Genomic DNA, 16,501 nt, shown 5'->3' with positions numbered 1-16,501 from the left:
GTACAGCTAGACAGAACCAAGATAATGTTGTTTGCCGTCGCTTGGAGCAAATCAGACAGTTTTTTTTTTGTAGTTCACCTAATTATATAATTACTTAATTACTCATAATTAATTAATTAATCAACTCGTTTTCCGCGTGACTAGTCGCGCCGCACTTTCTCGCATTTCGCGGGGTCTTTGGTTCTTTTTGTTTTCAGGCTTGGGAAAAAAACTTTCATGTACAGTACACTTAACACACACACGTACCCTGGAAAGATGGTATTTCCGACTTCCTTCGCGGGGCGCTATCTCCACATCAGAAGTTTTTTTTTTTATTGTATTGTTAACTTCGTGATCGACACACGCTCACTTCCTCGCGGCATATGGACAGCGCTGGCAAGAGGAAAGGGAGGATGTAAACTAAAGCTCCTTGACATCGACGCGCCTTCTGCAGCTCTGTCCGGCGGGAAACGTCGCGGACGAGCTTTTCAGTGTTGACAGGGCGAGCGTCATTTCCTCACGACGTGGAAACGTCTCACGAGCCAACAGCGACCACGGCTTCCTGTCTCCGCAGCGACGGCTGCATGATGCGCCACCGTCCGTGCGGATCCGCGCCCGTGTCACTTGCATGCAGATCGCGGCTGCTTGCTGTGCGCGTCATCGCGCGAGGATCGAGCATCGCCTCGATCGCCGTATCGACTTACGCGTCGAACAAAAGACGTCCTGTTTGTCAGCGAAAAAAAAAAAAAAAAAAAACTGCGCGCCTCCCGGCCATATAGGATAAACACAAGGCCGTCGACGCTGCTTCGCATATAGCTATGAGTTCCCTGCACACTGGGCCAATGTGTCGTCCGGAAAGGCGAAGAAAGACAGGTATGTGAGTGAGTGGAAAGCTCGGGCGGCGAGTTGGTGATTCGATATCAGACATGAACTGCACAGCGCAAAAGACGAGGAGAGAAGAAAAGGGAGACCACTCAGGCGCCTATGTTGTGTCCTTTCTTCTGTCCTCGTTTTTTGCGCTGTGCACTCGTGTGTAGGTATGTGTGAAACTGGAACACGGAGGGCGTATTAGGCAGCTTGCGCTGAAGCTTTCCATAGTTGGCACCATTGCCACAACATTATACAGCTTATATATTTAGATTTTTATACAAATGTGCGGGCCTACAAAGGCGCTGCTGCGTTTTCTGAGGTGCACCGGCCAGTATGGCCGCCTCTGACTAACTCAGCCATAAACGCTTGACTGTGTAACTGTGCAGGGTGTGACCTTCTCTCTTCCTTCTCTTTCAATACCCTTTCCCCAGTGCAGGGTAGTCTACCGGCCTCAGCCTGGTTAACCTCCCTGCCTTTCCCTCACGACGTCTCTCTCTATACAGGGTATTTCACTTAACTTTAGCCAAACATTAAAAATATGCAAACGCTACATAGCTGGACAGAACCAAGGTGATGTTTGCCGTCGCTTGGAGATACTCGCATTATTTTTTGCATTCCGCCGAATTAGGTGATTAGTCTTAATTACTTAATCAGCTTCTGAAATATTATAATTAGATGAAAAGTGTCAATCAGAAAATTGTAGAGCAACATGAGAAACTCCCGATAGAGCTTTCTGTTGCTCGATGCGTGCTACATAAAAGTGTTTTTCCGAGCGTGACAGATGCCCGCGAATACACGCAAAGTGCCTCGAACGGCTGGTCACGTGGCGATTTTGCGTGTATTCGCGGGCTTCTTTCACACTCGGAAAAACAATCTTATGTAGCACGTATTCAGCAACAGAAAGCTCTATCGGGAGTTTTTGTAGCGATAGCTACAATACGCCACGGTTTTCGACTCTTCGCCGTCACCGCACTTTGAGCCGTGGCCGCACTGTGACGTCACACCACGGCCCTCGATTCTCCAGCAACTCGGCTCGTCGCGGTCGCCGCGCGGCCACCGCTCCTGCCGTTGGTAAAACCCCTTGATGTAGGAAAGTAGCGGCACTCTTTGATCTACGCCGCGACACCCTCGCCGGCGCTGTTAAACTCCTCTTTTTCTCCCCCTCTTTCGCGGAGCCAGCGCATCTGCCACGCTGAATGGCTGCGGCGCGCGATACGACCCAGTCAGGTGACCCTGACGTCACGAAAACGGCGCGAAACTTTCTTTCGCGCGCTTTTAGTTTCTCCCGCCCGCCATGCGCCTTCCATGCGGTGGTCGCCCTGCCGCACCGAACGTGCATGCGTTTCGCAAGTTTTCCCGTGGTTCTGTAGGAATCTGGGCTTCGTTCTCCGTGGAAATGCCTTGCTGCTGCGCGTTTCAATACAGCAGCAGGTCAGAGAAAGGGCTAGCATTATTTTCTATCCCCCGAGAAGAACGGAATGTCGTGCGCCGGAAGCAGTGGCTCCATAACACCGGGAGAACAGATTTCGCCCATTCTAAGAACGTCGTTCTCTGCGAGGTGATTAGTTTCCGCTTTCCTTATATTGGTAGGTGAAGTTGCATAGAGATTTTAATGCCCTTTGCATAGCCGGACTCTTCGTTCAGTTCAATACAGAGCACCTATAACTTTGCATATAGTTTTTCTTTTTTTTAAGTGAGTCGCTGAATTTTTTGTTGACTCTTCGCGCCGTCACAAAGTTTCTTTTGTGTTTTCGCACGTGCGTTAGTTTACAAGGGTATGTAATTTGAGTTAATAGCTGTAACTCCTATTCTGTAATTGTGTGTGTGCGCGTGTGTGTGTGCATCTATGTGTGTGTATGTATGCGTGTGTGTGTGTCCTCGAGATTGCGTGAAAAATCCAGGATGCAGCAGCTTACATGTAGCACATGGCCATGTGCAACATATATAGTTCCATCTTCATCTCTGCGTTTATAGATAATGAAATGCAGCTTATTACCATAGCAAACGCGAGGAAATGGTTACTTCTTCCAGGTACATAGAGATGCAGCTACTGACATCTAACCACGGTATTTAAATTTTAAGAAATATGTTTTCAACTTCGTAACACACCAATAAAATGCAAAAAAAACAACTTTAATAGCGATTATGTCCCATAGTTGTATTCAAGAGAGGAGGATATTATAACCAGTGAGGGCCACCTCTGTTCTGCGTAACCAACCGCGTGTATACGAATACTAGTACACTCAAGGAAACGTTTTCTCCACGCGCTTGCGTTTTCATAATGGCTGAGTGTATAATTAAGCCCGAAAGGCGAGTTGGTCGTTGTTAAGAACTGCACTAAACTGAGACGACATGCTTACCAGCGCTCCACTGGCGTTCGTGCGTGTCCATTGTTTCTATGCTCTCTCTGCCTCACAGAGTTGCGCCTTGCGGCCAACTTTCTGTGGCCAAGAAGGGAAAGCTACAGAAGCAAAGCGCCCACAAGTGAGAGCGCTTCTGAAAAGAGTACCGCGTTTTAATCCACGTGCGTTTAGGCTGGGGAAGAGAAAACATAGACACCTTATTAGCAACAGTTAAATAAGACAGTACACGCAACCGAGTGTAAAAGTTGGCTTATTTTGCGGCTTTTTTCCCTTCCGCGTCTGGGCAAACGCGAAACCCGTCGCACGTGGAAGCTGCGTCGATTCAGCATCTGTTCCAAGCAACCAAACAGCACTGTCAAACGCTGCCAGACTACTTGGCGCGGTAACACATGTACGGCAGCCACAGCAACCGTAGTTTTCCCTTCATAGCCACAGAAAGTTGTCCGCGAGTATAGTAGACGTGCCTCAAAGCCGCGCTGGTTCTGTCGCGCTCTCTCACTCGCACCCTTTCCACCAGGTGTCCTTCGCACAGTCGAGGCATGCCTGTCGTCGGCAGCAGCGGCAGACAATGGGAAACAAGCGTAGCACGCACTTCCCGTCGACCCGCCTGCTGTGACAAAAGGACGCGCGGCTGCTCCAAAGTGTCGTATAGCACGCGCATGCGCAGACGTACGCAGACGGCGTGAACAAGTGTTGACATATCTACACCTTGCTTACGCACGCGCGTTCGGCATACGAGCTGGCTCACGGTTAGAGCGTGGATGGAGGAGTCTTTTGGAGGAGGGCCGCCACTTGGAGGAGCCACCGTAGCTTTTGACGAAGCTAAAATATTACCGTCGAAGCCGGATAGATCGAACCCACATACCATGAATTACTGTGTATATGGAACAGCTTTAAAATCCACTTGAATATTTCTGTATAAAATTTTTATTTTATACATCGGTGCTACCTATATATCGAACATTTTTGTGATCGCCTTTAGATTCGATATATCCGGGTTCCACTGTATTGCATCATAATTATAATTATGATTACATAGTAGGTTATAACCTACTATGTAATAATAATAAACTGATTGAAGGTGCGCAACTTTTAACATTTCGAACGTCTGTAATAAGCACACCGTTACATTAGCGCCAACAGTCTTGCTGGTTTCGATGTTCTCCGTTATGATTTTTCTTTTTTTTTTTTTCCAAGTATGAACACGGACTGTTACACGGACTGTAGTAGGATTTGCGGAAGCAATTTCTGGGTGATACAGTGTGCACCAGAGGTTAGCTTATGGCATGAGTAACACTACGTGTAACGTTGCTACTTCAAATAAAGTCCCTATATAAGAAAAGTACCGCCATCCTTTGATAAACGCCGCTTCTCTCTCTCCTGTATCTCCGATTGGACGACGATAGCACGCGCTTTTCACTTCTTTATATTTTCTTTTTTTCCGCCTCAGAGCCATGTTGAAAGTCCTCTGCGCAGCCGCCGGCGGCGGCGCGCGCCCGGCCTGAAAGCTTCAACGTGGACTTTCTAGGTGCGCCACCGTCGACTTGACTTTCGCAAGCAAAAAGTAAAGAAAAAAAGTTGTCGCAGTTTCACCTTAAAGGCGAAGCATCAATTGCGATAGCAAATTTGTAGCGAGCTATACGGAGTAATGAAAGTAGCTTTATCAGCTGTATAAACTTGGACATGCAGCAGCACCGGCAACACGCTGAACTGTTGTCGACGCCGTCGGCGTTTCGCCCGCGTTCGCACAAAATGCGTGCGGCGTTGGTGACTGTTGCCGGAGCCTCTGATATAAATAGGCACTTGGTGCCGCAGCTAAACGTCGCCTCCCCCCCCCTCCCCCCCCGGCCTTTCGCGCGTCCGAAGAAGGCGCGTTTGCTGTACATATAGGGTGATTGTAAAGGAGGAAAGAGACAGAGACGCCTACTTCTGCAGCCCTTAAGGGAGCACCGCGCAGAACGCGTGTTTGTTCTCCGCCGTGCGTTCACTCCCCATGAAAGCGCGCGTCCCTCGCGCCCTTTCACTCGCACATACAGCCTTCGACGACGCGCGGCAACGATTTCATCTCCATTGACGTCATACGGAACCTCACGGCGACGGCGACGCCAGAAATCTGCTTTGGAGTGTCCATATAATTGCTATCGCAATAAAAGCAAGTGCTGTAGGAGAGGAGGCGGCGGAGGAAAGAGTAGATGGCGGTACTTTTCTTATATAGGGACTTTAGGCGTCGCGATGATGCCCAGTTAGAGTACTGCACGGGCCGGGCCGTCCGAAGCGTTTTTTGGTGGGCGTTTTCAGTTGCGCCATCTGCTCATACGGGAACGGAAAAGGAGGGGGGGGGGGGAGGGGGGATACTACTTCAGTGCTGCCAGGAATGAGCGTGCAGCAATTGTGAGCAAGAAAAAACATTAGTGGTGTGCGAAGTTATTTTTACGACCGAATCGAATGGAATAGTTCTCAAATAATGAACAGCCGTGTTCACCATTAATATAAAACGATGTTCATGCATCCTACTATATTCACAACGTTAATGAACTTCTGCCATTGCATTGCAAGTTATGAAGCGTTCTTTACTAGAAAGATGAAATGAAGCATTATGAGCAAATAAGCAGTCTGTACGCGGACTCGGGGCTCCTCGGCGTGTTCGAATGGTAGCGGTGTAGTCTGAAAAGTGTAGCTATCCCAATGTGAACTATAGTGTGATCCACTGCGTAACTTTCGTGTATTGTCTACTACGACCGCCGGGGTTAATTTCATCGCACTGTTGTTCCAATACAACGTTTCATCGCCCTCAACTGATGGTTTAAGGCAATCGAAACTATTCGAAAAAAGTTCGCATTTGCTAAGAGTGACTGTTCGACCGAATCGAACTTGAGAATATTCTAATGTTTAGTCGAGAGTTTCGAATATTCGCACAACCCTACAAAAACGTATACGTGTTTTCGTGTCGCTTTGTCCTGCGTAATTTCCCTCTCGAAACACCTGTCCCGTGGTACCTTCTTGATTTCAACGAGAAATCAAGGACAACTCAAGTGTTTTCGTTCGTATCGGTCCACCGCTGTATATACGGTGCGGCTGGAGACACGCCCGGAAAGAAAGAAATGAAAAGCGAGACAGCAGCGAGGTCGTTTAGAAGCTCTGTTGTCACTGCATGTATAGCGTAATTAGGCGCACGCAAGCTTGCCTCCTCGTTAGCAATTAACGGAGCCGGCCCCGCACCGTAGAGGCGTGGCCGGGAAGTCGAGAGCGAGGGAGGAGGTAAGCTCGCCGCCGCGATAAGGCCATCATTTGACGTGCTTTCCAATGGAAGCGCTCGTCCCGTCGTCGTTTGTAGATGACTCCCTTTTGTGCTGATCTGGAACGTGTACTTTGCCGAGTACCTCAGTTATGCCCTATACGTCTAGACACGGCAGGCGACTTGCTGGTGACGTTGCTGGTGTGTGGTGTAACTTACTTCAAAGACCCGCCGCGGTGGATCAGTGGCTGTGGCGTTGTGCTGTTCAGCGAGAGGTTGCGGGTTCGAATCCCGTTCACGGCGTCAGCATTCCGATGGAGGCAGAATGCAACAATGCTCGTGTACGGATCATTGAGAGCTTGCAGTACGCGTCGTGGTGTACGCCCTAAATAAATGACAGCACGCTGTGATTTTGACGATGAAATGCTTGGAAATAGAGCTGCCAAAATTTGTCATTCACTGCGTGATAGGCGTTACTGAACCAATTGAATTTCTCAAACTAAAATGCGTCAGAATAATCGTACGACCTACACATAACCTGCAGACATGATAGCGTCGGAATGTAATTTGAATATACGTGAAAACATAATTTTGTTACGCGGAAACTCAAACCCCTTTTCCTGCTGCCGTTTGAGGTCAAAGTGGGAGCGGCGCGCCCCGCTCGGTTCCTTGCAATACCATCCAGATGGCGCTCGCCTCCGCGCATCCGCAGCAGCGGCGGATCCCGCCATGCGGGGAAAGAAAAAAAAGAACCAGAAAGCTCGCCTTCGTGCATGGCGTTCGCCGCCAGTGTTTGCAGGTAAACATCGCGGTTACATAAGCCGCAGTTGTCAGGAAGCGTGAGAAGCAGGCAGGTATCTTTGGATGTGATTGCGTTCTACTTTTAAAGGCGAACCTTAAGCGTCCTCAAACTTTTTTTTTACAGTGTATACGCAGTAGATCTGCTGCGCCTTTTAACTACCTCGCATGCAGAAGCAATAGCGGAAGCTAAATAAAGGCGAGGCCCAGCGTCGCGTCTGCGATATGTCATCTGCAAAACATCTGTAGCTCGAATATACACAGCCTGTGGCAGACGCTCGCACGCTCTCGAGAAGGTTGTCGTGCGGAGGTTGACAATAACAGCGCGGCATTTTCCTGCAGGTGCACCGTGAAGGTCGCCGCCTCGAAATTCTTGCCGCGCAGAAAATATGCATAGTTAAGAAACCTATGGTTCATACCCACACACATACCCACTAGACCTTATCGAGCAGCTTGTCAGATGCACGCCTTTATAGCTGGATTTTGCTGCTCCTCTCGTTAAGAAAATTTACTTTCCACATTGCTATGCTCCCACGGCGCGCAACGCATCGAGGCGCGCGAATAAGGAATAAACTGAAAAGAAAGAAAAGCCATGGCAACTCTCGCGCTCTGACTTAAAGAGGGCCAAGTGGAGTAGCCTGACCTACGGTATATATTTAGCTATATGCTCCGTTAAAGAATGGTTTGATGGCTATGACTTCCTTCGAACGAAATTTGTAGTTGTATTTTTCATGAGTTGTATTTATTATTCTTTTTCTTGCGATGGTTTTGTATTTTCACCGATGACATATATTTCTCTATTGTATGCGCATATCCCACCCTGTAACAGCTCATACGTTCTTACGGTATTCTAAATAAATAAAAATAAATAAAATGTCGGCAGAACACGGAAAAGTAGTCGCGCGGTACTTTTCGCGTGCTTCTTTCAGGCTTCGAAAAACATTTATGTAGCACGTGTGGAGCAATAGAAAGATGGATAGGGAATTTTTCATGATGGCCTACAGTTTACTGATCGACGATTTTGCTCTGGTTGTATTATTTGGAAAGTTCAATTAATAACTAGTAATGTAATTAGGCGAAATACAAGAAATAACCTGACTTGCTCCAAGCTACGGCAAACAACATTACCTTGGTTCTACATGTCCAGCCACTTGGCACTCGCATATTTTTACATTCTGGCGCACGTTGCGTAGGACATCCTGTATACAACCGTGTATATAACTTGCACGCATGGCACCAAACGCGTTATGCCGCGGGGCGAACATTCGAATAAAAAAAAGTTTAAAAAAGTGTACGAAGTGCATATTTCGTAGGTTACACCTCACACGGATGTAAGGGTGTGGGCAATTTTATTGTGACACTGCAGTATAATACTGACGGTGGCGTTACATAATTATTTATGCAAATATTTACCCTGAGGTGATGCTGAATTATTCTATGCTGATCACTATACAGCAACCCGAAAATATGTGCTGCAGATTTCGCCAATATCCCCCATATACTTTACCGTGCGTTTACGAAGAAAACACAAGCGTTCGCAGCTCCGACTAGTGCCCTCCAATGTACGGCCCTAGATATATCGAATAAGGCAGCTCATACGACGTCTCGAGAAGTGCACGTAACTCGTGTCTCTTCTTATCTACTTAACCCACCTTCCTTTCGTCCAGCTCGTTCCCACTGGACGGTGCAGTCATAATGTATCTACCTCTACTGCTTGTTGTTACCTATTTGCTGTCTATTAGCGTTCCTATACTGTCTTATAAATGGCTGATTCTCATCAGTTCATGTTCGCGTAAATATGCAAATGTGGTCGACGTGCTCTTGCTGTTGAATTTATTATTTTGACTGGTAAATGATCAATTAGAAGTTATATATACCTCATGCTCCTGTAAATAAGCTTTAAAATTACTGTGTTCGTGTTAATACAAAGCTTTATCTCAGGACCAACTCCGATTTCCCCATTCAAATAGTTGTGAAACGCAGAAATGCTTTTATGGGAAATGATATTATGAGACAATTGCTGGACCAGTCTGAAATCTGCTGTATTCGAGAGAATGTCGGAATTCTAACAGCTATAGTCAGCAGAATTCTGATTTACAACCTCTACTTTTTTTTTACAAGAAATTGCGGGGAATCCCCTGGTTTAGGGAAAATGTAGGAAGTTTACAAATCCATAACTCTGCACCAAAAAAGATATTGCAGTTTTGTCAACTGCATCTGTTAAGGCATCTAAAGCGGGCGAATTTGATATTTCAGTTCACAACTTACGTGAATTCTTTGCAATGTTTACTAGGGTTTCGTAAATGCCCTGCTAAATATACAAATTAGTATATTTAGTATATTTCAGAGCGGTGTATAGCACACCAATTTCTTCCGCTTTAGATGCATTAAAACGTGCAGTTTTCAGAATTGTGATATCGTTCTTTATTGCCGAGTAAACAGAACTGTAAACTTCATACTTGTAGTGTGTGTGTGTGTGTTTTTTTTTTTTAATAGTGCAATTTCCGCTGATTTTCCTTAAAAAGTTGACGGCCTATATAAAAAATCTGCTAGCTATTGTCACTACACTCTAACTTTTTCTTTTCAGTGTAACCAACCTCATCAAAATAGGTGCATTGGATGCCGAGCAAGACTATAGTTCTCCATTCTCATGCATTTAGATAGGTGCTCCCACGCTAAAGCTTCCTCTCAACGGCTTTTTTGCTGAATTTATTCGGCTTGAAGGGTGTAATTTCGCATTTACGCTCATGAAAATCTGATGTTGCCCAGGGTGTGCAGTGTAGGCAATTCCACACTCGATGACGGTGTCTCTTAATGCAAAAACACCCATTTCGAGGGGTATAAGAGTATCAGTTATAAGTACATAACACCCTTATGGCATGGGCGTAACTTACAGTGCACTCTTTCACGCTCCCTTTCGAGGGGTGTAAGGCTGTGTGCGAGTCATATATACGCACTCAAAAGCACCCTTATGGGCGCAATTTGATTTACAGCGTGCACTGTCTGTCTCGCTATGTGCAGAGTCTGCGGCCATCGAGGATGTGCTGCAGCACCTGTCTCGGGGGATGCGCCTTTACAAGGTGCGCTCCGCCAAAAAGACTTACCGGCGCCGCTACCAGCTTCTCCTGGAGAACATGCACCTCGTGTACAGAAACTCCAGGAAGCCATCTTTCTTCGCTAGGAAGCCCTACGGTTAGTTTGGTGCAAGGGTTTTTTGCATGCTTCCCTATCGAAGAAATTCGGATCGTACCAACAAGATCTATCCCTTACCCCCCTCTCTCTTTACCGGCCTCCCCATCTCCTTGCTTGAGCGTTCCCACTGTACTGTCGTGGTGCTAATAAAACTAATTAAACGACGAATAAATAAATAAATAAATAAATACAAGAATAAAGCGCTGCAGATAGGCGCAATTATGCAACTAACAAATGTAATCATTGCAACTCGACTGCCTTAGTCTATTTTGGGGGGACAGACGGTGATACAGTTTTTAACTCAATATATTGAAGTGTAGCAAACACTCTAGGACTTTGCTAACCGTAGCTGCTGTTGTCTTGCCGAATAGATCACACTAAGAAAATCTGCACATCCGACGCACATATTGGAATCTGTGTAAAGAGAAGCTTTCGTGAAACGGCTATTCTTATAAAAAAAAAATCTATACAACAGTTTACGTTCTACACAAGGCGACTGCTGACTATACACTGTCTCCGGGTTCGGCCCACACATTGCTATATGACAGTCTCCATTAATTTGCCTACGCACTTTACTCGACGAAAAAACCCACTGAGCAGACGCGCTGCAGACACCGGGAAAGAAGGCGTGCAAAGCTTCACTTTAATAAAGGAGTTGTGCGCATATAAGGCGCACATATTTGGTGCATTCAGAAAGTGCCGTTTGTTGTTCCACTGCGTAATTCCGTAGAGAGCGGAGCCGGCCACCGGCACATTTGTAGAGGTATATCACAGATGGGGCTACATAAATCAACCGATTCATATATATATATATACAGGAGTGCTAGCTGTCCTGTATATGAGCTATTCGGCAAAGCAATATAGCAGCAGCCTCGGTCAGCGAAATACGGGAGTGTTCGCAAAAAAGGCTTCACTGATTAAGTTCCCGATAGTGGGATAGAACATCGGCGCGGCCTACCAGCACAACATCCCGGCACTCCGACCATTATGGCTCATACCCACTATGGAGGATTGGCCAAGACTCGGGTAGATAAAGCTAAATGATCAGAGAAACTAAATTCTACTCGAGAGTTTGCTAAAACTGGTAAATGCATGGAGTCTGACGGATGCAAGAAATTAAACAAATGGCGTAACCTGAACTGAAATGCACTAAAGGTAAGAACGATAAAGGGCGCAGATTTAATTGGGCAATAGCTTGGAAATATACTTAATACCGCTGACGGCGGCGTAAGTACGTGCCCCATGTGACGTATACTTTATACGTGAGAGTCTAAATTCGAAATGAAAGCATTGTCAGATCCAAGTAGCTCCTTTGTAAACGACGCGGCAATTCTCGAAACACGTGCACGCTAGAGCACGTGCACGCGAGAGCACGTGAGCGATGGCTTATATGCCCGCGCTAGTTTTCATTTGGAGGCACGTGCTCTCGCGCGAGAGCTTTCTGGCGTCCGAAGGAGATGCTGTGGTCGGTGGCGGCGCTGAGTGGCGTTTCTTCACCGCCTTAGCGGAGGGGTTTCAGTCTGCTGTGCGTCTCTTTCTGAGATAAATCGTTTTGTCTTGCTGCTTTATGAAAGCTTTTCAACCCACGATCGGGTATGACCGGATATCGTTGTATCCGTTCCAACTGCAGTGGACATCTTCGAGGTCGAGGAGGTGCGCAAGGGCTGGAAGACAGACGTGTTTAACGGCGTCGAGCGCAAATATCGCCGCGGCGCGCGCACGCACTACCTGCCTTTCAGCGGCGTGGACATGAACGAGGACCGCTGCTTCTCGCTCATCCTGTCGCCCAAGCACGAGACGCTCGACCTGGTTGCGCGAACCCCAAACGAGTGCGACCTGTGGGTGCGCGGTCTGCGCCACCTGGTAGCCAACTGCAAGAACACGCGCAGGGACCAGGAGTACGAGAGGTGCGTGGATGCCTGGAATGTAGTGATAGGGGAGGGTATAATCATGGATCGAAGTTGGTTGACAAACCTACCCCCCTTCTAATTTTACTGCTCGTTTCCCAAACAAACTTTTTTCTACATTGAAGGCATGTAATATTTGGGCCCCCTCGGCATGAGTGTCCACGTTTCTATATAGTTTTGTGATGCCAGTGAGCTAGATAAATATACCTACTACTGATGCCATTTTAGTAGGTTGATGACTGTTCTAGTCCGCAGATCACAATAGTCAATGCCTAATGGGACAACCAAATGTTGGAGAAAATCACTTCATAACGGTGGAGCATAATCGAAGTTTCAGTTATTACTGTGTGTGTACTGAATAAAATAAACGCTACCACCCATGTTGCCGTTCATGTACTTATTCACATTTCTGTGCGTCGTTGTTCACCCTTCTAGCAATGCAAGCATGTCCTTCAATCAGTTCATTTTTATTACCAGGTGGCTGCGGGACCAGTTTCAGAAAGCTGATGTCAACAAGAGTGGTGCTCTGAACTTCCAAGAGTGCCAGGGCCTCCTCAGGCAGCTCAACATCACCATGGACAAACGTCACTGCCGGGCTCTCTTCAATGTGGGTACTTATGTTTATGCACGTTTTGTTGGCAGCTTGAGTAGCACTATTTTCTAGCTGTAGAATGGCACTCAAGACAATGTGGATTCATTACCAAATTTATCAACTGTCAGGGGATTTGCTATAAGGAAAAGTATATTTATGAAAGGGAAAAATTGTCATCCACCCGAATGTAGCACGACCTTCATTATATTTACTCCACCTTACGGGATTAAGCAGAACTGATTTACTAGATTTATTTACCTACTTTAAATTTTCAAATGAATGCAGTAGATGTCAAAATAGGAAACTAATTATTCAAGTTAAAATATAATATCGGTACCTGGGTCGACTCTTTTCCTCAGAATTCTTGTACAACCTAATGTAGGTTTCACATTGTGACATCCCTAACGCACCATAATCCATCCTAACTTCTTCAGCAGATATGCAATTCATGCAAAATTGCTCTATCACGAGCTTACAAATTTACCATATGGCCTTATGATGACTGGCAAGATCTGTTGCAGCCTTGCATTTACGTTATTCATATTGATTACAACTATTGCGAGATATAAGATACTTGACTCCTCTTGGACACAGGCTGCCAATTTCAAGAAGCATAAAGTAAGCGGAGAAGATGTGCTGGACCGAGAAGAGTTCATAGCCTTCTACCACAGCCTCCTGTCACGGCCCGACATCGATGCCATCTTTAAAACGTGAGGGTTACTCCCTTGTCTACGTAGTTAATTTGTTGATAGCTACTTACAACTTTCAGCAGAAATTTCAAGTTGGGTAGCTTGTAATGGCAGTGAACATAAAATTTCTGATGAAAACAAGGAGCAATGCAACTTGCAACATGAGAGGTCACAAAAAGAGTTACAGAAAGGCAGTTTAAAATTAAGAGTTTGTGAAGGTATTATTTAAATGCCTGTGAAATCTGTATTTCTACAATCTGAAAAATGGCACTTGCTCCAATTTCTATTCCAATCAAGGTATGCCGGCCACAGCATGAATGTGATGGGTCCTGACCAACTGCAGAAGTTCCTAACCCAGGAACAGAAGGTACAATGAGATGTCACTATTACAGTGCTTGCATAGTGTGTAATCAATTTTTGCAAGTTTAGTTTTATTCTCTGGTTAGATGAATGTGTCCTTTGAAGACTGCAAGAGGATCATTGAGAACTATGAAGTAGACAAGTACAAGCCCCAAGGCTATCTTGGAATTTCAGGTATACTGCATTTACTATTTTGCGACTTAACTTGTACGTAAGAATTCTGGGGTTTTACATGCCAAAACCATGATCTGAATATGAAGCATGCTGTAGTGGGGTAATCTGGATAAATTTTGACCACCTGGGGTTTCTAAACATGCATTTAAGTTTATAGGTACACTAGTGTGTTTGCATTTCGTCCCCATCGAAATGTAGCTTGCCGCAGCCGGAATTAAACTGGGACCTCAAGCTCAGAAGCGCAATGCCATAGACACTAAGCTACTGCGGCGGTTTCCTTTGGACGTATAATATGCACAAAGCATACAAGCTAGCAGTCATGTAAGGGTCAAACAATGAACAATGCATTGTACAGGTTGTAACATACAACTTCTAAGGTGTGAGACATTACAGTGGTAAGTTTAGGATGAAATCTTTGGTAGCTTTGATGAAGCAGTGCATCAAAAGAAAATTAGAGTGAAAGGAAAGTAATTTTTTTTTCCTCGATGCACAGGTTTTCGTGAGATGCTTCTTTCAGAAGAACACGACATATTTGACACCAAGCACCGGCAGGTTTGCCAGGATATGAACCAACCACTGAACCACTACTACATAGCATCGTCCCACAACACGTAAGGACCTCTTTGTGTCACACTATTTTTCTCCCAGACATCGATAGTGAAACAGGCACCATGCATTTGCAGTGGACATACCTTTTCTGAGCTACAGGCCAATGCTTCACTTCATTCAGAGATCATCTTGTTCTCCATAAAACATTTTGAGGTCTCAAGAAAGTTAACTGGCTTACATTCATATCAATCAGTGGACACATCTTAAACATTTAGGTGCCATGGGAACATTTCTAAGGCCTTAACTTCGTGAGTGCAATGCTTAGAATCGCATTTCTTCAACACATTATAGCATCGTTGCGCTTCCACGTTCATAGAAACTGCTCAATTACAAAGTGCCTGTAGTCATCGAGTAGTCACACACTGTGAGTTGAAGAGCTTTGCCAGCAGTCGTATCTGTGCCACTGAACTGCCTGTAGAGCTGATTGATTTGGTTATTGTGGTTGGAAATGGTATCAAAATGTTAGTAACAACTATGTCACCAGCTTATTAACCACAACATTAACTTGTTACATGAATGAAAGGATGATGTGAGGTGAAGTGAATCCTTGCAGCTAATAAGCGCTACCATAGTCATAGTCTGAGATAGACACCAAACGAAGCGGTCTTCCAGCATACACAGGTGCCCACTTTCTACAAGAAAAACATGCGCTGCACATTTTTGCGATACCACACAAGTACTATCTTCATATTCAGAGGAAGTCAGTCTCTCGCTGCTCTGCGATGTCATGTTCCCGTATTTCACTCTGCTTTTATCACATGCTAGTCCTTTTCTGGAATACTTACTGCAGAAGCTGCGCAGGCTTAGTATTTCTATTCTTAAATCTGTACATCGGACAACGGCTAGTACACCTCACCCTTTGCCAATCTATAATACGCAGGTACCTAGTTCAGGGACAGCTTGTTGGCAGCAGTAGCGTCGAGGGCTACATCAGGGCACTGAAGAAAGGATGCCGCTGCCTGGAGCGTGAGTTATGCCCATTTTGTCTTGCTCAGTTCTAAGAATCACCTACCTTCCTGAGACTTTGCCACCTATGCAGCTCTAATGCCCTTCGGCACAGCATCCCTTGTAAAAAAGTGGTCTTGTAGCACTAGGCAGTAGACAGCCTTATTTAAATTTATTCCCGCTGAAAATCAACCTAGAAGCTGAAGCTAAGCTCTAATTTAGACAAGAAATTTAGTATACTTGGAGAAACAGTTAAATAGTAGGAAGGGCAAAAAGTTCAGCCTCAGTAGCATGACTTTGGCCTGCCACTCCATGATGGAATAAAAGGCACAATTTTTTGCGAGCTACAGGCTATAAACCAGTGTAAGTTGTACACAGCCAAATTGTTCAGGAAAATCATAATGGCACTTAAGCAAAGTGTTCCAGGCCATTGGCAGCAAGTAAACATTGGCGATAACAAAAATGCAACAAGTAACGAGAAAGTAGAGCTGCAATTTATAGTTTGAGAATCACTGCACTGGCAAAATTCTGGAACAGCAAGGAGCTACACTTCCTTCAGAACAGGTGCACAATCTGAACTATTTCTTGACTTAAGCATTCACGCATTCAGGCACTTGTTGTACATGTGTTTGCAAAGGCAGAGTTCACACTATTTAAGTGATTGTTGATCCTGTGCTCTGTAAAACATTTGATTGCGAGTTCACAGACATCCTACTACTCTCGTAGAAACTTTTTATTCTGTAATATGCTGAAAAAGACCCAGTTTTTTTGTAGAACATATATAATTT

General features: G+C 45.5%; 1 protein-coding gene across 5 annotated transcripts in view; it reads left to right on the top strand.

Annotated features, from left to right (window-relative positions):
* The window catches only part of LOC119433198 (1-phosphatidylinositol 4,5-bisphosphate phosphodiesterase eta-2), a 77,322-nt gene that overhangs the window by 46,381 nt on the left and 14,440 nt on the right, over nucleotides 1-16,501 (top strand). For 4 of the 5 annotated variants that reach the window (XM_037700349.2, XM_049659426.1, XM_037700347.2 and 1 more), the window contains exons 2-9: nucleotides 10,267-10,437; nucleotides 12,068-12,344; nucleotides 12,822-12,951; nucleotides 13,531-13,646; nucleotides 13,923-13,992; nucleotides 14,072-14,159; nucleotides 14,653-14,770; nucleotides 15,649-15,734. In XM_037700349.2, the coding sequence (XP_037556277.1) occupies nucleotides 10,267-10,437; nucleotides 12,068-12,344; nucleotides 12,822-12,951; nucleotides 13,531-13,646; nucleotides 13,923-13,992; nucleotides 14,072-14,159; nucleotides 14,653-14,770; nucleotides 15,649-15,734 (1,056 nt within the window). Of the gene's footprint in view, nucleotides 1-564; nucleotides 853-10,266; nucleotides 10,438-12,067; nucleotides 12,345-12,821; nucleotides 12,952-13,530; nucleotides 13,647-13,922; nucleotides 13,993-14,071; nucleotides 14,160-14,652; nucleotides 14,771-15,648; nucleotides 15,735-16,501 lie in introns of those variants that run through there. The other variant, XM_049659425.1, reaches the window with a different exon arrangement.

The sequence above is a fragment of the Dermacentor silvarum genome, chromosome 11, assembly GCF_013339745.2.
Source record: "Dermacentor silvarum isolate Dsil-2018 chromosome 11, BIME_Dsil_1.4, whole genome shotgun sequence".
NCBI lineage: Eukaryota > Metazoa > Arthropoda > Arachnida > Ixodida > Ixodidae > Dermacentor > Dermacentor silvarum.
The sequence above is the reverse complement of the archived record's forward strand: the minus strand, read 5'-3'. Positions and strand labels throughout refer to the sequence as shown.